Source organism: Crassostrea angulata, chromosome 3 (assembly GCF_025612915.1).
Source record: "Crassostrea angulata isolate pt1a10 chromosome 3, ASM2561291v2, whole genome shotgun sequence".
NCBI classification, from domain to species: domain Eukaryota; kingdom Metazoa; phylum Mollusca; class Bivalvia; order Ostreida; family Ostreidae; genus Magallana; species Magallana angulata.
Genome location: NC_069113.1, coordinates 49390033 through 49411969, shown reverse-complemented (window position 1 = coordinate 49411969; position 21937 = coordinate 49390033). Strand labels below are relative to the sequence as shown.

Here is a 21937-nt window from a genome sequence, read left to right as displayed (position 1 = left end):
GGAAGGTTCACTCCTTATTCATTATCCAAATATCGCTCCATTCATACTTTCCGAGTTTTCATTCAATGTCTGGGGCGGATATATTCGCACTCTGAGTGAATCTTCAGTCAATCTCCATGAAAAATATGCTTCATGCTCTATTGTTGATTCACTGATAAATTATGTCTAATTATTTTCCGGGAAGTCTGCCAGTTTAAAATTTTCTCCTGCACCAACGTGCGTTCCCATAACATTCACAGCGGAAGAAGGAATGAGGTAAATCGGGATCATGCAAGCGCTCAAAAAGGTGGAGGCATTCTTTTCAAAATTAAACCTGATTTTGTGCACCCGTATGTTTTTGCATTTCAACATTGTAGATCCATTCCGAAAATTAAAAACAAAACATATTTACTGCTTCAATATAGTCATGGTTGTTATTGCATATGTTCTTCTAGTTTGTAATTAAAGATGAAAAACGTAGAAACTACATCCTCATGTATTATAGATGAAAGGATGCAGAAAACATTTTCCCGTACGTTTTCAGTATTTAAGAAAACGAAGAGTCGATTCTTAAAAGAAAATGAATGGCATGTAAATAGTTTTTAACATAGGTACAAGTTTGATACCGTATTGTCAAATTAAAAGTTATGCAAAGAGAATAGGCAAAAATGACCATAAACATCGTCCTGTATAAAGTACCTGTGGTTCAATTAAAGATATTGGCTCCACAAGTGCACATCATATTCCCATCCAGCTTTTAAAGCGAAGAACATGCCAATTAATGTCAGTAGTCATACAAATCACTCAGCTCTCTCGTATCTCATAAATCTGAAAAACAATATTGAGTTCATTAACACATATCTCTCGCCTTCTGGATGACACTGATTCATACTTTTTTAATTCAGGCATATCGCTGTGTCAGCATCATCAGTCCACGGAGTTTATGGATATCCAGTTTAACTATACCTACACGGCTGGAGACCTAGCCACGCTGTACTGTAGAATCAAGGACTTGGGCACCAAAGTGGTGAGTAGAGCCCCGCCCTAGAATGCCATAATAAGAAAAACCAACAATGAATAATAGTACAGTTAGATATATGGCACTTTGTTTTAAGGGACATGGTCACGATTTTGATCAAAAATCATTTTTCAAATTTTAATGTTTACAATGCTTCGGTAAGACATTTTTAATATGCAACCAAAATTTTAGTGTCATTTGTTGAGTTATAAGCAAGTTACAAAGCTTGCAATTCTTTGCTATGTAAACAAAGCTTTTGTTTACAATTTGAATGTTGAAGTGAAAATTCCAAATTTAGATCTAAAATGAATATTAAACGTTAAAAACTTTTCATCTATCCTAAAAATGAATAAGAAGATAGACAAATCAGCTTGATAAAGATGTTTTACTCGTATTTTGAGCCTATGTAAACAAAAACAGGGCACGAGCCTTGTTTACATGACAAAGAATTGTAAGCTCTGTATCATGCTTATAATTTAACAACTGACTCTGAAATATCATTTGATCATAAAAAATGCATCCCTAAAGCATTGTAAATAAAAAAAAAAACAGAAAAATAGAATTTCAACAAAATCGTGACAATGCCCCTTTAAAACAATACTTAGCCTCAAGTCTGTGTTTTGACCTCAAATTTATGCAAGGATTTGAGTTGAGCGATTGGAAAATTTTGGTGACGGTGGGGCCAGACTGACAGTATGAAATTCGCTTTTTTGGGGCTGATTTTTAAAGAGAAATTGATTCCTTCACTAATAGTTGTTCTACAAAATTGTACAATTTAAACCATACACGGTTTTAAACATTACTATCGAAGAAATGTACTGAGCAAATCATGAGTTGTCGCTGGCAGCACGCTTGGTAATTATTTTAAAAGAGGCATCTGGGAAAAGACCTCAAAGATATTCCCAGATTCCGCAATAAGTAATTATGTCATTTCTGTTAACTGGGAACCGATTACCAAAAAAAAACAAGGAAAAGTGAATAAGATTTTGTTCCAAATGAAAAATTGATAAAATTATTTTAGACTTTTTCATTACAGGTTTTTCACAATTAAGACATAAATTCACGCCCCCTTAAACCAGTTTCCTCTGAGATAGGGATATCTGACACCAGGGGAAATGGGGCTTTTTATCAAGCACAGTCGTTGCAGTACTGATAACTAGAGTTTTCTCCGAAAGTTCTCGTAATATTTATTATCAACGAACATTTGAAACAACAAGAGAGCGAATAACGAAACTTAACCAAAGTCTGTCACAGCGAATTGCCGGAATGAGGGATTTAAATTGTTAGAAATCCCATTTGGTGGTACAAACTTGTTCCTCTACAACGCTGCAACGCACCCTGTCCTCCTCAAAGATGCCGTGTAATTACAACAAATTACTCCACACCTATAACTGGTAACACTTGTCTTTCCTTGGTTTGATTCCAGAAACTATAATTTGTTGTGTTCATCTAGAACTGTAACAACTAGATGTGTCGTCCGTTGCTGCCTCACGAATTGATAAACACTTATATAAATGTACTACTTGCCAAATGTCATTTGCTTCTGTTTCCACCAGAAATAACTGCTCCAACTCGTTCATACTTCAATCCTAAATTATTTTCGGTTTAACACAAATACGGACTCTTTTATTACAGTGATTCAATAATTTCTTCTATCAAACAATGGTGCAATAAACAAATAAAATAACAGTTATATGGCTTCACTTTTTCAAATCAATGATATCAAGAAAAAAGCGTTTGTGTAAAATGAACAGACAGTGAATTAATCTGCATTAATTCAAGTTTTGTTTATTTTGATTTTTTAGCAACATTTTTTAATAAATAAGCAAAAATGTAAGCTTGTTCAAGTCTTATCTTTATTTTGATACCCGGTATCTTAGGAAAACATTACATTTTTGATTTCCTGTTTGATAATGCTTAACTTCAATGCTCAAAATGTGATCTCTTAAAGAAATATGATAAGCACATTTTTTATATTCAAAAATATCCTGAGTGGAAGTTCTATTTTTATGTTGTGTTCACCTTTTATACAGCAATGATACCAAAAACCCCAAAATCTAGAAAAATATTGATTAAATGTCTCATTAAAATTTTAAAATTTTGATTACAGTAGTTCTGATTTACAGTAATTCTGACAAACATATATCTGATTAACAGCTATTCTGATTTACAGTAAATCTGATAATCAGTGGTACTAATTAACTGTTACTTTGATTAAACAAAACAGCAAAAGGTGTGTGAATGTATGGTTCACTTTTGCAGCTGTACTATGAAACCTTTGCATTATCAAACATAAAACAAATCAACAACAACTTGCATGAATTTGTGAACTTGGCTTAAACTCAAGGTATTGAAAACAGTGGCTTTTAAAGGTAAGAACGATAAGTCAAAAACATCTCCAGGAAACTAGGTATTAGTATGTCAAGGGTTTTTTTCACAGTGTTCAGGAGCTTTCATTTCCATCTGGTCAAGATAAAGTTGATCTACAGATTCCTAAAACAACATTATACATCTATTGATGATCGAATGATTCTGTGTGGATTATTAAGGTTTGACAACACTTGGTACCCTCTTTTCGTATATCTATCTTTACAGGTGGTATGGAGGCGTACTTCTCAGCCTCACCCTATTACAGTGGGTCTGGACATTTACATACCAGACGACAGATATCACGTGCAACATATTCCATATCGAGGCAGCTGGAATCTGATGATTAAGAACGTGAATGTGAATGACGCGGGTGTGTACGAATGCCAAATAAGTGCCAAAGAGAGAGCGGGCTCCAGGAGGCTCGTTCTACTCAATGTCCTTGGTAAGTGTGTCTGGAGTCTGGTTTCTCTCAGTGTTGCAAGTTTTGATTTGCCTGCGATTCGTCTATTGAAAGTATTTTTGTATCTTATGTCTGATGTCAAGTGAGCACTAAAGCAACAGACAATTATATTGTTTTGGGAAGATCTCCAGATAATGTCTCCCTTCTTCTTTTTTTTTAAATAAATGACAATGTCATTGATAGATATGTTCAAATATATTGACTGTTGTAGGTGTTATGGTTCTCAAAATTGAATGTAATGCCATTAGTGTGCGATGTTAAAAAGCAGTGCCCCTATTTGAATCTACGAATTTTTTTGTTATTTTGAAACTTGCTATTGCATCCTGCTGGTCGACTTCTACTGGGGGGGGGGGTGTCTTGAGGGTCTGGGGACACATAACGCATGATGGCAACAGACTGCGTTTCATGACATACCACAATTTAGTTTGTAACAGTACAACATGCACATATTGCATCTATCTCGAGATAGGCACTCTTTTATCTTTCAGGGGGCTGCACTGTCTTTGAACTGGTGCTGTTTTCATTCATCATTTACTGTGTAAACTAATTGTGTGATCAGGCACCAATCAATCGATCAGATAAACGTGTTATTGTGTCGCTTCCCTTGAGATTTCATTCTCGCGATCGGGTTAAGCATGGAGTCACGACAGCTTGTCTTTTCCATTTCTATTGGATGATAAAACAATTAAATCGACAAGTTTTATTGGCTTATTTAAGTGACATGTGTGTGTTATAAAGAATTTTTAATTTATGCATATATATTTTATTTATTTTATTGTTTTAAGAGCCACCATCTACAACGACACAGAAAACAATGTCCCCACCAGGTAAACACTCCAGCCGATTCGTCTAATTTTATAGCTTTCAGTATCTTTATTGACATCGATGTTTCAACTTGATGAACAATGTTTGTGTTACAGAATAACAAATGAGGTTTGGAGAAATGTTATATTTACCAAACTTAACGCATCTTACTTAAAATATATTTGTTAGAGTTGCAAGGATTAATGAAGTTAAAGTTAGCTGTACCATCGATTTACAATTCAATGAAGATTGAAACCGTTCTATTTGTTGAATTTCTGTATTTTTGCACATTGATCCGTCCTAACAAGTAGATATTTTCTGGCATGATTTTAAATTTTAATTTGTTTAACATTAAAAACGTAAATGTTTGAATAGACCAATGATATTTATTCATTTTTATTGATGATGTTTTCCAGATGTTTGCATTGACAATTGAACCTTTCAAAGCCTTTATAGAATTGTGTGGTTGTCATTTTCTTTTATTTATTAATTTTCGGTGTTTAGAAACAACGGAATGACGTTGATGTTGTCATTTTTTCTTTGTTTTCACTTTTTGCAGACATATACATTACGACCAGCTCCAACTTTGTTGAAGTAGGTCGTACAATAACTGTGATGTGCAATGCCACAGCCATAGATTTCCCCACTGGCGACATTGACTGGTTCATTGACGGACATAAAGTCAGAGAAAACTCGCGGACCACAATAACAAAATATTCATCATTTGTAGAAAAAGTGATCATAAGTAAACTTACTATTACGCATGCGCAGCTCGAGGATGCCGGAACCTATGTTTGCCGGACTTCTGAATCTCAGATCACCAACACAAAAATTCATGTTTTGAGTGGTAAGGATGGTGTCGTTAAATTTTAGGTTGCTTTGTGTATTAGATTTATGATATTATTTTACTATTCTGTATTGCTTCTATTCATACGAGAATTGCAAACCAAATAATAAATTGTGCATTAAACTGAATATATTTTAATAATTGACATGCTTGAATTGAGGAATTCTATTTGTATTGAAAGCACCAAATATGGAATATTTTAAACATAATACAACACAATTCATTCGAACTCCATGCACTAACTAGCCATTTTATATGATTATACAAAATATACATGGCGGTTTGCTTTGTTACCCTCAATCACAGAGAGTCTTTCACAATTTGCATTAAGCTTCCGTCAAAATTTCACTTTACCAAACACGCCAAACTGGGCAATGTTGTTTTGATTTTGATTGGTCATCAGCTGTTGTATTGTGAAATCTCCCTGGTACTGCTGTATGTTGTTTCCACGTAGCATTACACTATAATTGTCCTTAGACGTCATTATTAGATGTGTAGAATGTCTAGTCTTCATCCATCCATCTCTCAAAGAGACAACATTTCTCAGATTTCATTTTTTACCTGTACTGACTTTGTGTTTTACTTATTTTGCAGCAAGGTCGGTCAACTCGAAGCGAGGGACAGATAGCGAAGGTAAGACAATTTACATCATCACTTATACCATCTCCATTTACAATAAATTTTAGAAAGGATATGATTATAATATGATTTTAAAATATTGATAGAAGTGAGAAGGGAAATCTATGAAATTCGAATGCTAGGTCTTTCGGTAAGACACATATTTATAGTCGCTGTATTTATTTAGCTGTACAGTGGTACCAAGGAGTTTCACTCTATTATTTTCACCTTGCTTTTCCTTCCTTATTTTTTATCGGCTCCTTATTTGTTTTAAAATTATTATTGAATTTTTGAAAATTCATTTCTTATCAAATTCATAGATTTTGGTAATTTGTTGTTCATTAATTAATGGAATATTTAATTCTTCCATTTCAGAGAGAGTCGTAAAATCACAGGAATCGTCTGCATCGTCATTACTTGTGTCATTTCCAGGACGGTTGCATCTTTTGTTCTATTTTGTTGTTTACTATTGTGGTAGGACTTGATCGTTACTTGTTTTCAATGAATTGATTTTTCTATGCATTACATTGTTATCAATAAATATATTTTTCCACATATTTGCAGAGTTTTCTTGTAATTTAAATATGAAATTCAGTATTCTAATTCACTGAATTGCATATTAAACTAACGAAGGACTAAACTGGCGGTTATAACTTAAAGGTGGAAGTTAATTTTGTTTCAGAGATGCAATATTACCATATCAACTATAAAAGTCATTTTTATACTTTTCTGATATGAATGACACAGGGCTACAATGGCACACAATACATGTACATTCAGAATAGATTAAAAAAAACTCAATCTTAACAACTTAGTATGTTGATCTCTATACTGTATTAAAAATGCGATTTTATTTATTTAAGATTTATTGTTAATTTCCGTCAACTGAAAATGGTGTTGGTTAGAATTAAGTTAAACAAAACATTAGTTATAGAGTTTTTTTTCAGTTACATGTACTTTCTAGCAAATAACTTGGTGAAAGCAGTGAACTGTAGTACCGGGGGTATTTCTTTTCGGAAATTGTTATTGTAGAATTAAAATTTTCTACCTCAATGACTGAAGCAAATTGAATAATAGATTCTTCTTTTATTCACTTTTAGCTAAAGCTGTTCAAAGACTCTGAAGTAAATTCACTTTATTAGCAATGTTAAGTATTGATAACGGGTATTTTCTAAGTTTTATAATATGTACATGTATGCTTATTCAAATGCTCGCAGATATTTTAAGATATTTTTAATATATTGAAAAGGAAAAGGAGTGGATTAATCATCATTCCTTCGATGATGCAAGTAGAACATTAAGACAATGGATTAGCACTTTTATCTTTGATGTCTAGTACATGTGCCACTACTTTAATTGTCCTAATTCAGAGTGAGAATACTTAACTTGATTAGAATTCAATCAGCTTGCATCGAAATCAGCAATGTAGGTAAATGATATGGAGGCATTCACGAAAAAAGTCCCCAACAGTGATAGTTAATGAATATACTGCACAAACAATTTCAGAGCTCTCAAGCAAAATAATCAGAGGCTAACCATTTCAGATTTTAAGGTCGAGAATTTTCTGCACACTGTCGCGGAACATAATCAGACTGCAGGAAAGTAATACATTGAACTCAATAAGGTCCAAATAAATATGATAGAATTGGCAAAATAAAAGTTAAACAAGGGAAGGAAAACCAGCTTAGCGAGATGTGAAAAGTTCTAAGGTTCAGAATAAGTACTAGTGAAGCCAGCAGTTTGAGTGAGAAAGGTCATTGTGCTGTTTATTTGAGGGTCAGATCAGAAACCTTGAATAATAAGTTTCAAGTTCAAAAGGAACGAGCCATTTGTTGTTTATGTTATATATACCAATGAAGATCTGGAGCTCGTGTAGATATAACAAAGAGTCTGAAAACAAATTACTATTATGACCAGAGTTAAATCAAGTGAGGCAACAACCGTAAATAAGAGACACAATACATGGAAACACATGTTACCGCTACTTGTCACTATATAATAACAATATAGAAAGAGGGAATTTGTCTCACCAGAATTATTTCATATACAATGTCATGTACTTTCAAATTAGACCAAAGAACATGGAATTATTGGAAACGAAATTTGTCCAGGCATGTTTATGATTCTTTACTTAAATTTCTTATCTAGACAAATCAAACAAGATTAATTGCGTTGATTTGTCTTGATTTTCATATAATTTACTCCATGTGGTATATTTTTATTTCAATCGTTAATTGTATATGTACATGTGAATAACAAGAAGCCAATATGCCTTAACGGTCAACTGAGTACCATAGCCCATACACAAACTTGTCGAGGATGTTTATGCATTTAATTAATTAAATAATTCATTCTGGAGTAGAAAAGTTGAAATATATTATAGAGACGACAACCTCTCTGCCTGATATCTTTCAAAAAGAACTATGAAACCTATAATTTTAGAGAAAAACTTCAATATCAAAATAGAGTGCGTGACCTGATATTGAAAAGGTGCAAGATTCTGATAGGAAGTAGATTTCTCATATATTTGTTAACTCCCAAAGATAGGTTTTATGTACATTATTTGCATCTTTTCATAGATAAAATAAAACAAGGTGGCTAGTATACATGTTTTATTTAAAACAACCTCCAATTCCCCATTCACATGAGCCAAACAGATTCTGAAACGTTCCCTGTGGACATTTTAAAAAACGCTTTCAAAGCTATAATGTGTTATTCATCTCTCGTGTTCCAGTTTTTAAAAAAATTTAACCATCGGTGAAGGATGATCACCATCTGGCATTTATACCAAAATCATTTTACATGTACTGCTTATCAGTGATTTTGATTAGCCAATTACATGTATTGCTTTTAACAAGTCTGTTTATTTAGAAAGCTTTTGTTTCAAATGATAAAAATACTTGCATAACTCTTTTGATTATACAACTTCCTAATTGCATTATATTCAATGATTAATTATTAAATACAGGTATGAATAACCAAAGGAAGATAACTCTATTATCAAGAAGCAAGGGAAGATAACCCCATTAACCGTTACAAAGCTCCCGCCTGAACTCTCTCCAAATGCTTTCACAATATCTTAACTTTGATAGACAGCTTTATTCTTTCTCTTCTAAATATGTGAATTTTTTTGAAATTCCTGAGCAGAATAAAATAGTAAGACAAATATACACCCACTCTCCCGGCCTTAACCCTTGCCTTACATGTAGGTGACATGAAATATTAAAGCTGCTTGGTCCGATTTATTTGTTATCACAGTATCAAAATTATTTCTATACAAACCATTTATCGTAGAAAGTTATGGACTTTCTCCTATTTACACCAGCAGAATCAATCTCCTTTCAAAGTTAGAAATATTCAAAGTAAATAAAAATAATTTCTCTTTGGGCAAACGAAAAAACAAACCAAAATGCATCACGGGAATGTTTAGAAAAAGAAACCATTTGGTTTCGTCCCCCGAATGATTTGGGTCATTCAACACGCATGCTCTGCATCGATTGTTTTATTCTATGTCAGCAGCCGTTTTTTAAACATTATATACATTAACACTAAATGACCATTTGGCCACACCCTGCATTAAGAACCCCTATCCTATACACTGTATGAGTGTTTTGGTTCCGCTCTAGATTCAAATCCCTAAATTGGAAGACATGTAATTTAAAATTTTGATGGATGGCTCTGAAATTATTTTCTTTCTTTATAAGCAGTCAGTTTTTATTCAGTACCAGCAGAATTTTAAGTAAAGAGGACGATTCTTTGAACATTAAATGCATTAACACTATATGACTAGTTTGGCCCCGCCTTAGAGTCGGTCCTCGAAGGACATGAAATTGATAATTTTGGTAAAGGGCTTCCTGGTCTACAAAATAATAAATTCGGTTTTTCGAACAGGTGTGTGGGAGTAGACAAGATAATTTTTAAACATTATATCCATTTGGCCCTGTCCTACAGCAAAACCCATGCTCCTTGGGACATGACATTTACAGTTTAATAGAGGACTTCCTGATTAACATAATTATAAAGTCAGTTCTTACAAATGTGTGAGAGTAGAAAAGAAGATTTTTAAACAGTATATGCATTAACACTATATGGCCATATTGCCCCCCTCCCTACGGTCTGAACCCCTGACACAGGGGTCATGAATTTCACAACATAGGTAGAGAAGTCCGTGGACATCAAAACAATGCATTCAGGGTTTTTTCCGCACATGAGTGGGAGTAAAGGAAAAGTTTTTCTAAGATTAAATTCCTTTTCACTATATGGCTATATAGGCCCCACCCTAAGGCCTAAACCCTGTCCCAGGGGTCATGAATTTCATAATTTAGGCAGAAAACGCCATGGACATCATAACCGTACATTTAGCTTATAACAAAAATATAAGGAGTAGAGGTTCTCTAAGATTTGATATATTTTTACTACATGTATATGGTCATAATGGCTCCACCCTAGAGCCTAAACCTCTGACCCCGGGGCCATGAATTTCAATTTTTGTATAGGGCTTCGTGGACTTCATAACCATGCATCCATTTTTGTACTCACACGTGTGGGAGTAGAAAGTTTTTGAAAAATTGGCTTTTTGCATGTTTGGCCCCGACTGTGGCGCTCCGATGGTGGTAGAGTCATGAATTTCACTATTTAGATTTCCCTATGCTTCAAACCAAAAATCGCAATAATTGGCTTTGTAGTTTTTAAAATTTCTATAAACTTTGCATTACCCGTGCGTAAGCAGGGTGAACTGAAATTTAAAGCAATCAAACCTTGATGTTAAAAGTGTAAAATTGTTAACGCACGACGACGGACGAAGACCAATTGCAATAGTACACCTGGGTGACTTTAAAATAAAATATATTGGCTGTGTACTAAGTAGGAGGAAGATGAAAAAAACATGGCCTACTTTACATTTGATTATTGTAAAGAGTAAGTGTGCTAATTAGTATTTACGTTCGTTTCTTGATATTTGGGTTAGTTAGACCCCTGTCGACCAGGCGAAAAAGAATCCTTTATAGTTCTGTCATATTGTCGGTCGGGGCCCCTCTGTACTCGTGGAAAATGAAGACCACGTGATAGGAGTACTGTATAATCTTGTCCAGTGTCGTCTGCAACTGACAATATTTAACTCTTGTTTGCAACGGTCCAATGTAGTTACAGTCATATATACAATAATTATACCACTATTGATCATTGGGTATTTCAAATTAATATATATTTTTAAATTAATGTCACTTACATAGATAAATCGTATTGTACAACATAGGATCGTCATGTGTTTGCCATGTGACAGCTTGCAAGACAGAACCTAATTGCACTTTGTTCCCACCCAGAGATCCCTGAATCTTATTACTCGGACAAATTGGCGAAGATTTACGGTAGGAGGGTGACGGACCCGACAAAACGCGGATTCGATGTGATGTATTGGGCTCCTTTTCTTGTGTCACGGGCGTTCAATTATTTATTGAATGAGTGCGCGGGAACCGAAATTTTCTCATAAACAACACCAGTTTTACCTCACTTTGATAAAGTTATCTTCCTTGTAGAATAATTGATATATCATATACTTTGAAAGTAATGGGAAATATATATGAGTTTTACGGGCAGTAAATGACATGTTCGGTTTGAGTACGTTGAGTTTACGGTTCTCTCTATAAGTCCTAGCTCCCTGTTGGATCGTCTGCGTTTGTTTGTCAGCTGATTGATGTGTTTTGATGAGGACATGAAGTACATGTAGCCTTAGCAACATATATAAGAAAAGCACAACTGGTTCATGCGGCGATCATTGACCAGGACTGAATCGAAGTTACTTCCTCTTTTACTTACTGACGATGGTGTATTAGAACCGATGCATATGGTTCCTAGGTCTAAATCATTGAAAATTTGAATTAGTTAATAACAAGATGATCAGCGATAAAAATGAGTGTTTAAAAAAGAAAGTTTAGGAAAAGAACGATGACTAAAACATAGAAGGTTCAATAATTAATTTACAATTATCAATTTACAAACTTACCTAGAGGCTAAATATAATGATAACATAATTTCAATCAGAGCATATAAATTTAAATCGCATTAAAAATAATTGTTTTTCATGAATCTAACTCAACATACACGTTGAAATAAGCATTATTCGTCGGGAGACCTTTTTGGTACATGTAAATCACAAGCGAAGGTCCCTGGAAACAGTCTCTTAAAGTATTGCATTATTATTATAATACAGTATTCATGCTTTCAAAAAATCAAATACATATTAATATAAAACAAGTTGGGCTTATTAAAAAAACCCGCTAAGAACGCTGGGGTGAGGCCTTTAAAGGTGTTTGCTGTTTGTTTGCTAACCTGGCATGCGTCTATTAAATATGCAACAAAGATAAAAATAAAAGCTTCGACCCCCCCCCCCCCCTTCCAAATAAAATGTTAAAGACTATAACATGGTTACTTTCCTTATAACTAATTTAAATTTTTTATAAATAAATATGACAAAATCAATTCATTGATAAGAATCAAATAAGAGATGATTAAATATTCAATTAGAGAAATATACCACTATTAGAACCAGATATTTACTCAAATATTGCTGATTCAGGAAAAATTAGCATATAGTCAAATGAGTTTCCAGTTGTTGTTTTAAGGCACTGTCTTTTTGATTGCAAAAAATACCGTCGGGGTCGAATGGCAAGCAACCCCAAAACATAAACAAACGATACAACAAAGAAAGAAATTAAAACAGAAAGTAGTAAATTTTAATTCTATTTGATTCAATTTCTTGTTTGAAAATGATTGCTTTATATCATATCTCAACGCAGGTACGTAGCATCGGCGGGGGGTGGGGGGGGGGGAAGGGGGGGGGGCTTAACTTTTTTTCCGCAGGAACTAATTTTCTAAATTTTACATATAAAAAAGAGAATTTCCATGAAGTTGCCCCCCTCCCCCTTCACTTTTTGGGGAGTATGTAAAAAATTGGAATGCAAATAAGAAAATGAAGAGTAAACGGATGAGGATTTTGAAGATTTTGGAAAGATTGGAAAGTTGCCTTTTTCTCCTTTTTTTCGCTTATCAAGATTTTTTGGATGAGCCTCCCCCCCCCCCCCCCCCCCCTCTCCTCCCCAACCTACGTGCCTGCAACGGGACACGTTTCTCTGGGCGGTTTTATTAATAGGTTTGAAAAATGTTTACAAACGAAGTTATTTGTTTTCATTAATAATTTAAGAAATAAAATAAAACGTCTTATTGACATAACTGGAAATGGCTTATTAGATATTTATTATATCATGCATTTCATTTCATTCATTTAAAACTTTACATTTCACAGTGTGTTACTTGCAACCAAAACAGGTTTACACTTTTTTGTCCAGAAAAAAATAAATCGCATAAAATAAGTAAGGGCATGTATCCTTCGTTGAACAACGCAACCATTCTAAAGAAATGATATCTTATCGATCCATAAAATAAAAATTTGGTGTAGCATTTTCTCTTAGACCTACAAACTGATTTTGTCTATGCACTCATGACAGAATTTTAGATCGGGATCGGTGTTCCGGCATTTATTTTTCCCTCAAAAAATGGCTGCGCCCATTCGAAACAATTATCGCCCTCAAAGTTTTGACCAAAATGTAAACTTTCGTCCAAGATATGATGCCTCAGTTGGGAGAAATCCTCGACCAGATTTTCAAAACTTTAGGCCAAGATATCAGGAAAGGTTTGGAGACCCCAGACACAGTTTTGAAACTCCGAGATGGCAAGGAAACGCGTTGCAGAACCAGCAAAATAATTTCCAGCAACATCCTCCATTTAGACCATTTGGACAAGGATTATTTAGTCCATCGATGCAAAATAATAATAATGTGTACGAACAGGGTCAGTCGTCTTATTCACAAAACACCGGACAACAGGAAAATACGTCCTTACCTATGTTCTTGGGAAATACAGACCAGTATCAAAATGTAAATCAGAATATTCAGATGAATAGTAACATCAACTTCCAACAGACAATGCCACAAAATAACAGTGTTCAAAACTTTCAGAATACAGGTATGCAAGTACCTCCACCGTTCTTGGTTTCACATCAGAATGCCCCACCCCCTGTTCCAAATCCTATGCAGTTTTCAGTACCCCCTCCCCTTCACCCAGGTCAGCCTTTGCTACCACCTAATTTTGGGTCAAGCAGTGCCCCATTTCATGAACAAAAGACAGATGTAGATGATGCTAGTGTGGGAAAACAATACCTTGATGCTTGGCTGAGAAAAAGACAAAGGAGAAATGAGGATATAGAAGACACCTACACTCATCCTGCTCAAGTATCTTCTTCTGTAAGTGTGTTAAAATCATTTAAGAGAAACAAAAAATGATTAAATGATTCATTCATTATGAACTGGTTTCCAAAAGAGTTCAGATACATGTAAATATCCATTCCACATGACTTGCACAATAGAATACAATTATTTCTTTGGCTCTTCTTGGTAGATTCACTCATTACAATCCAAGATGAGGCGAATGATGTTACTGATGGCACAGCTACAACAGGAAACCAGTGTCTTGTCCGACTTGGGAACTCAAGCTTCAGATGAAGTCTGGGATGAACAGAAACAAAAGACAGAGGCCTTAAAGGTTAATTTTTACATAGAATTATTAAATTATTCTGCAAACCTTGAGGTATATGGTGATCCTACTTTTTTCATAAATAGTTTTATTATTAAACATTGTTACTTAATGTATGTTTCATAAAAATTCTATTAGAATTTATAAGAATACATCTATTCTTATATATTCTGATTTTTTTTAATCAACTTTAAATATTGAGTGCACAATACCCCAGAAAGACAATTTATACAAAGGAAACATACTGTTTATTTATCTTGTATGAGATGCAAAAAATAAAATTCACACCATATTTTAATTCTTTGTCTTGATAATTGATTACCGTACTTAAGGTGGCTCTATACACCACTTTTTGATGACGCAGTACGCATAAAAGTAAATCTGGAAGCAGGTAATTCCGGTACTGGCTAATTTAAAATGAGGCGAAATGTATGGGGACCGCTCTTTTGAAAAATTTGTTAAATGAATAGATTTAATTAATTTGATAATTGGAAAAGTCATTACTTACAAGTAATGTGGTATGTGATACCGTCACGTTGTGTGGTATTATTTATCGAAATAAACAATAAAATCAAGTGTAATTTTTTAGATAGTTTCTTTCCCATTTCGTACATGTACATGTTGCACGATAGCGCAGTGGTTTCGTGGCTACCCTACAAACCTGTAGGTCATGAATTCGAATCCCGTTGAGAACAATAATATTTTTAACTTTCCAAAATTTTCTAAAACGTATTTTTTATTTGAATACAGTGAAAGAAAATTCTAAACAGGTGAACATATTGCGATTATAATATACTTTAATGCACATTAATATCGACACCTTAAGGGGATGGGAGGGTTGCTTTGAATTTCTCTAAGGTTGGGATACATAAATCCTATTAGGCTAGTCAATTTTCCCCTTTATTTATTTGACTTAGTTTTGCATTAAAGCGAATATATCCACATATACAGGCCTATAATGAAGTATGTATGTATTTATCATTCCATCGTGGTATTTAGGAAATTTTCTTCAACTCAGAAATGAAAAGTCCCCAAGGTGTTTGGGCCTTGGGACTTAGGAACGATAACCCTTACCTGAGGAACTTTCATACCAAATAAAATTTAAAATATTTTTTTTTGTTTATTTGCAATGATTTTCATTCAATTTTTTATGTTACATTTATAAAAAAACATTTTCTTATAACATTAATCAACTTTTTCAAATGATTTGTCAACAGAGTAAGAAAATATGAAAAATTATGTTTTGAGGAAATACTAAAAAAAATTGCAATAATAACATTTTTGAATGTTAAGAAGTGTTATAAATTTTTTTATGTGTCCGAAGGAAATATCCATCATATGACAAAAAAACTTCTCTCAATTTGTTAATAGCTGTCTTTTTAAAAAATATTTTACAAAAACACGAAAAAACATTAAAAAATTCTTTAAAAATACTTATAGTATCCCTTTCATCATTTTAATATTTGATAACTATATGTTTTGTGGTCTTCTATTGAAAATTGGAATAAACTATGGGTGTATAGAGCCACCTTAATATTCATAAAAAATTTTGTTAAACAATAATGATCAAATCAAAGATAATTGATAATACAATGAAATTGTGATATTTACTGCATTAGAATAAAATTAAAATTGACCTACTTTTGCTGTCAATGCATCTTTTAATATTTTTTTTTTTACAAATACAATGTAGAAGGAGCTTGAAAATATACATAAAGAATTAAGTGAGGAGAGTACAGTTGACACAGTGAAACAAAAAGTATTAAAGCAGAGGAAAAAAAGGGTAAGAGTTTTACACTGAATATACTCATGCAAACTTAAATATTTTAAGGAGATTGAAAACTTAAAAAAAAAAAAAGTCTTATGTTACAAGTCTGATGCTCTTAAATTAATGTATTTTGACATCATGTAATGACATGTATATGTAAATTCAGTAGAACAGAAAGTATTGAAGATCTTCTATTTATGTTTCACTTTCAAATTAAATGAAACTTCTTTTTCAGTATGGTCAAATGAAGACTTGTTTTGAAATAATTGTGCTTTTGATTCCTTCATATCCTTTATATCAAGGCAAAAATTTTGTGTATCCTTTCTTATGAACTTATTATTGAAAGTTTCTCTCTGTCACCAAATAACTTAGAAAGATTTTGTAATAAGGGAGCAGAGCTGATTGAATTTATGTACTGTGGTTTCATCATTATTCGTTGAACACCAATTTTCGAGGATTTCGTTTTTTTCTTGATCAACGAATTCAAGTGTTCACCGAAGTTTCGTGCTTTTTTCTATGTGAAAACCCATCTCCGGTAAACGTAATAAATCCGAATTACTGTACCGTATATTGTTATAAAACACTTTGATAATCGTCTCAATCAGTTATATAAACATAAAATAAATTGGAACAGTATAAAGGAAAATTAATGATATTTATTTTCATTTGACATATTATATACATATAAATTGAACAGGTATAAATAGTATATGCATAAGTCCCTCGGTAGTAAAGTGAATCATTACCATGAAGACGTGATAAACACACTAGTAGATAATAAGCTAGCGTTTAATCGTTTATCATACAAAGAGACAAAAAAGAAATTTAATTAATAGTAGTTAAACAAGTCCTGCTTTTTCGAATCCCTTCCTAATTAGCACCTCTTTTTCTTCCATCGCTTCGTGGGTGCTAATTACCCAACGCGCATGAATTGGTTTGACCACTGAAGTGCGGAGATCAACTATGGTAGACTCAGTATCGTCACAAACTTTCTCCGTGTACCAATCGTGAAAATGCCCTTTTAGAATTTCTTTGTACTCCCGATTAACGGCTAAGTCTAGTGGCTGAAGTTTATCAGTACAGCACGCTGGAACGAATAGTGGAATGATTTTATTTTGTTTTAGCAATTCTAACAGTTTTGGGCTTTGATGAGCTTTGTACACGTCGAAAATGGCCACGGCCTCTTGGTTACATTTTGACAACGGCAGGGACTCACGGATTCCATTAACATATGGAATGATAATGTTTTCGACGAATCTAACCATAGTTTCTTCGTTACTCCAATGAGATTCTGTGTATGTTATATCCCATGACGATGGAAAATCAACGCCCTTAGGCAAGCACCTATCAGACTTCCCCGCATAGATAAGTTGGGGAGATAATAATGAGCCCGACTTGGTGATTGCCAAAAGGAGCGTAATTTGACGTTTGTCATCCAATCCAGTTATGCTCACTTGTTGTGCCCCTCTCTGATCCATTGTCCAGTCTCCTCCGGGTATAAGCTGGCACCCTGTTTGGTCCCAATTAATGATTAAGGAATCGGGTATTTGAAATTTCGTCACGACATTGGAAACCTTTTCGACATACTTTTTCTTAATTTCATCAAAGTCGGTTGGTAGCTGCTTCACACTTTTAGTCCCCTTTCTTTTCACAAAGCCCATGCGTCTAAGAAGAGACACGGCAAAGTATTTTGTTATGTTGATGTGACCACCGTATTTTGCCAATTTGTACCGCGCGTTTTTTTGGACAATAGCCTCGGCACCTGCCATAACAATCCTGGCGTTGATAACACCCCCGTTTACCCTGATTTTCTTCACCCAGTTTTGTACCTCGTTGTCCAGTGATTCTCCTAGAAGTAATGGATTACCCCTGGGCGATTTCGGTAAAGTTGGAGAACTTGTGTCGACTTTACCTGAAAGAAGAACATAACAGTTTTACTTATACAGTTCTCGTCTTTTAGTTTGTAAAGTTTCGTGATCCGCCACACATTACATGAACAAAGGGGGAAAACTCTTATAAATCTTTATAAACGATAGTCAATAAATCAATGATAAAAAATAAATGGTTAAAGGAAAAAGTCTTATCAAATATACGAACCTTCTTTCTTTTGTTTAATGTAGATATCTCTCATGCTTCGGACCGTTGACTCGGCGACTTTATGTTCTAGATGTCCCGAAAATTTCCTGGCGGCTCTAGCGACTCCATTATCGACGGCATATCTTGCGATTTTTGCTCTCGTTTCATCATCGTACGCAGCGTATTCCCCTCTTTTTCTTTTTGTCGGTGTTTTTAATAAAATGGCATCGACAGCATCATTTGCAGCTTGAACAGAATTAGCTTCCACCTCAGATTTTTCTTCATTAGGATCAGGGAGACCCGGGCCCGACGGAAACCTTTTCTTTATTTTACCAGTTTTCAGCCACGAAGTCAGGTCCATTGTTATGAAACTTTTTATAACAAACAAGATATCATCCGATTGATTTTAAGAACTAAGAACTAATGGTTTATGGGGCTTACTGTCGGTAGTTATATATATAAGTGATGAATTATACTCACGGCCCCAGGCAGGTCTTTAGTACAAATTAAATAAAACTCAACTGAACGTTTGTTTGAAATATTAGAATAAACTACATTTAATGTCAAAACCACTTTCTTTTTAAAGCTAAATAAACAACTCCCTGCCATTATACTAGTAATTAAAAAAAAGAATTTTTGATTTCATGAGCGAAATACGTCTTTTATTCAATCGGACTCGATGTTCATATCTAAGAAATTGAACTTTGACATTTAAGTACATGACTGTATCTATATAATACGTTCCGAAAAAACATGATTATTATTTTTTAAGGATGGTTACCCACGAATTTACGTATCCTCGAAACAGTGGATTTTACAAAATCCTCGAAAATTGATGCCCTCGAAAATTAATGAAACCACAGTAATATGGTTTATAACAGAAATTTTCATGCACCTGAATTACTTCATATTCAGATCTGTATGAACAGAATAAAACACTTTAGACAAAATAGACATTCATCATAGGTGTCTTACTGTCTAGCATTCACCTGGCTCGACTTCAGTCTTTCATCACTAATGCACAATAAATGACATAAAATATTGTGCTAGAGTTCAAATTGCTTGAGTGAAAATAGTGATAAAAATTCTGAAACTTATTTATATGTTACTTCAGGAGAGGCTGAAAAGAAGGAGACAAGAAATATATGAAGAAAAGCAGAGAGCTGAAGAACAGAGGAATAAACTACATGCAGAGATTGATGCATGGCAAGGGGAAATAAGGAAGAAAGAAAACGAGAAAAGAGAGGTAAGTGTTAGTTGTTTGAATTGATTTGTAAATCGATATAGTTTTGTAGATGTTATTGGAAACATACGTGGAGAAGATACTTTATACAGGGAAATAGTTTTCCCCCTTTTTTTTATTCGCCCTTTTAGTTCTAAACTTCTCAATATATAGAGAGTTGTCTTTCTTAGTTAATGAAATAAAAGTGAACACTAGGTTCTTTATTAAATGTGTACTTCAAAATATGTACATGAAAATAAATTGTTATCATTACAGGCCAGGGAATTGAAGAAATCAGCAGATGCCATACTGAACGAAGTCCGAAAGAAGATAAATGATGTAACAAAAACCATGGACTTATTAAAAGGAATCCAGAAGCTTCGCAAATTACGAAGCGACAGACTCAAACAACAGGGTGAGATTTATTTCCCTCTGTCAAATATGTACATAATATGTTGTGTGAATTTAAGAATTGGAGTGTACAGCCTCATGATTAAATTTTATCGTTCATGATCATAATATTGTTGTACACTAGTGCAAGATCTAGGGGTCTTAGATCAATATAATATGCATTTTATTCATTCTGTCATATTTGGAACATGTAGAATTTTCATCATACAGAAGATCAGATTCATGCATTAGAAATAAATTTCAATTTATTCATAAAAAATAACAACATGCATTGCTTAATCATGGTGAAAAACATGTATTTACTGTAGGTTTTTATGCTAAAACTTAATTAGAACTACGAATACGCTGTCGTTAGTGTTTTGCATGAAATCCCAAGTGATGAAAATTTATTGATATTGCATATACTAGATAGCAACTGTTGGAAAAAACAGAAAGCGAGACTTTTAAATTTTTTAGGGATGCTTCTCACTATATGACATGGATATTAAATTCTTGCCTTTTATTTGGAATTTGCAGTAGCATTTGTTATTTGCCTCTTATTACAGGTGTCCACACAAACCCTGCTAGTGATGAGAAGTTTAAAGAAGTTATGGATGAACAGTTTGAAACAGTGAAGAAACAAAAGGACATTTATTTAGCTGAAGAGAGGGCCTTACGGGTGAGGAACTTTGCACAGTTTTCTTAGTTAAATACAAAACCTGAAATAAAAAAAAAATATTGTGTACTGGACATATATCTTGTAGTTTGATTTTACGGTATGATTGTTGTATATCTTTATGAATATTTTCTAGGTAATGCTAGAAACTGAACATGAAGAAAGTAAGGAGAAAGAGAGAGAGCAACAGGAGAAATTGAACAAATTGAAAAAGGAACGGGAAAACAAGAGAACAGAGGAAATTCTGTTTGGGAAGTCTGGTAAGAATGAATCATATATTTATTTATCATACTGAAATCAAAAGTACTCTTTTTTCTTCAACAGAGGTGCATGTAAAGTTTTCTATGGTGGCATACTACTTGTCAGATACTTATGTTGAATTTTCAGAGCTGTATGTTGTCATGTCAACTTGTCATTTACATGTATTGGTGTCTCTGAAAATTATATTCTCTATTCCTCAAAATTAACACATGTACTTGAACATTAATAAAACAAAAATTGATTTTGAAACATTTTTATTTTTTAAATGAACACGTATTAGATGAGGTGTAAAAACTTGTTTGATTTTTTCTATAGAGAGCTTTTCTGGAGAGGACCCGATGCTGCCGTTTCACCAGTATTACAATCAAGCTAACTACAATTACGACTCATTCATTCAAATCCGGTAATTATTGAAAACAAAAACTAACCACAGGCTTATCAGGCTTTAAAATCATTAGTGCTTCTTTTACTTGTAAATTGCAAATCTGTAAATCACTAAATGAACAATTTTTATTCCAAAATGCTCAAATACTTGTGAAAAGTTAAGACACAAAACAAAATATATATAATAGATCTGACATTACATGTACAGTAAAGATTAGGACCCTTAAACATTTGTGTGTATGTATAATGTCTGCCTTATGCTTGTGTGTGTATACAAAGTAAAGACCAAGTTTTGCTTGCTTTGATAGATGTGACTGGGACAGATTTGTCGTACCTGACAGTGCCCCAGGAGGCACTCGGATACCCACCCACTTTGTGACCCCGGCGGAACCGTCATCAGACCAGTGGGCCAGTGCTTTGAAGGACAGTTGACTCTCATTCTCGTGCTACTCACTGAGAGACAGATACATTTAAAATG

At 33.8% G+C, this 21937-nt stretch overlaps 2 protein-coding genes across 4 annotated transcripts in view; both read left to right on the top strand.

Moving 5' to 3' along the window:
- Positions 1 to 6647, top strand: part of LOC128179103 (limbic system-associated membrane protein-like) — a 38923-nt gene extending 32276 nt beyond the window's left edge. For all 3 annotated transcript variants that reach the window (XM_052846601.1, XM_052846602.1, XM_052846603.1), the window contains 6 exons: positions 885 to 1006; positions 3593 to 3809; positions 4613 to 4654; positions 5191 to 5478; positions 6073 to 6111; positions 6472 to 6647. In XM_052846601.1, coding sequence (XP_052702561.1) covers positions 885 to 1006; positions 3593 to 3809; positions 4613 to 4654; positions 5191 to 5478; positions 6073 to 6111; positions 6472 to 6581 — 818 coding nt within the window. In that variant the 3' untranslated portion in view covers positions 6582 to 6647. The remainder of the gene's footprint in view (positions 1 to 884; positions 1007 to 3592; positions 3810 to 4612; positions 4655 to 5190; positions 5479 to 6072; positions 6112 to 6471) is intronic.
- Positions 6648 to 13416: 6769 nt separating this feature from the next.
- Positions 13417 to 21906, top strand: LOC128177698 (programmed cell death protein 7-like). The gene is made up of 9 exons (XM_052844520.1): positions 13417 to 14393; positions 14548 to 14691; positions 16376 to 16465; positions 19641 to 19772; positions 20025 to 20163; positions 20705 to 20817; positions 20951 to 21074; positions 21391 to 21478; positions 21768 to 21906. The coding sequence occupies exons 1-9, from the start codon at positions 13647 to 13649 to the stop codon at positions 21889 to 21891; spliced, it is 1701 nt and encodes a 566-aa protein (XP_052700480.1). The 5' UTR covers positions 13417 to 13646; the 3' UTR covers positions 21892 to 21906.
- Positions 21907 to 21937: the final 31 nt, after the last annotated feature.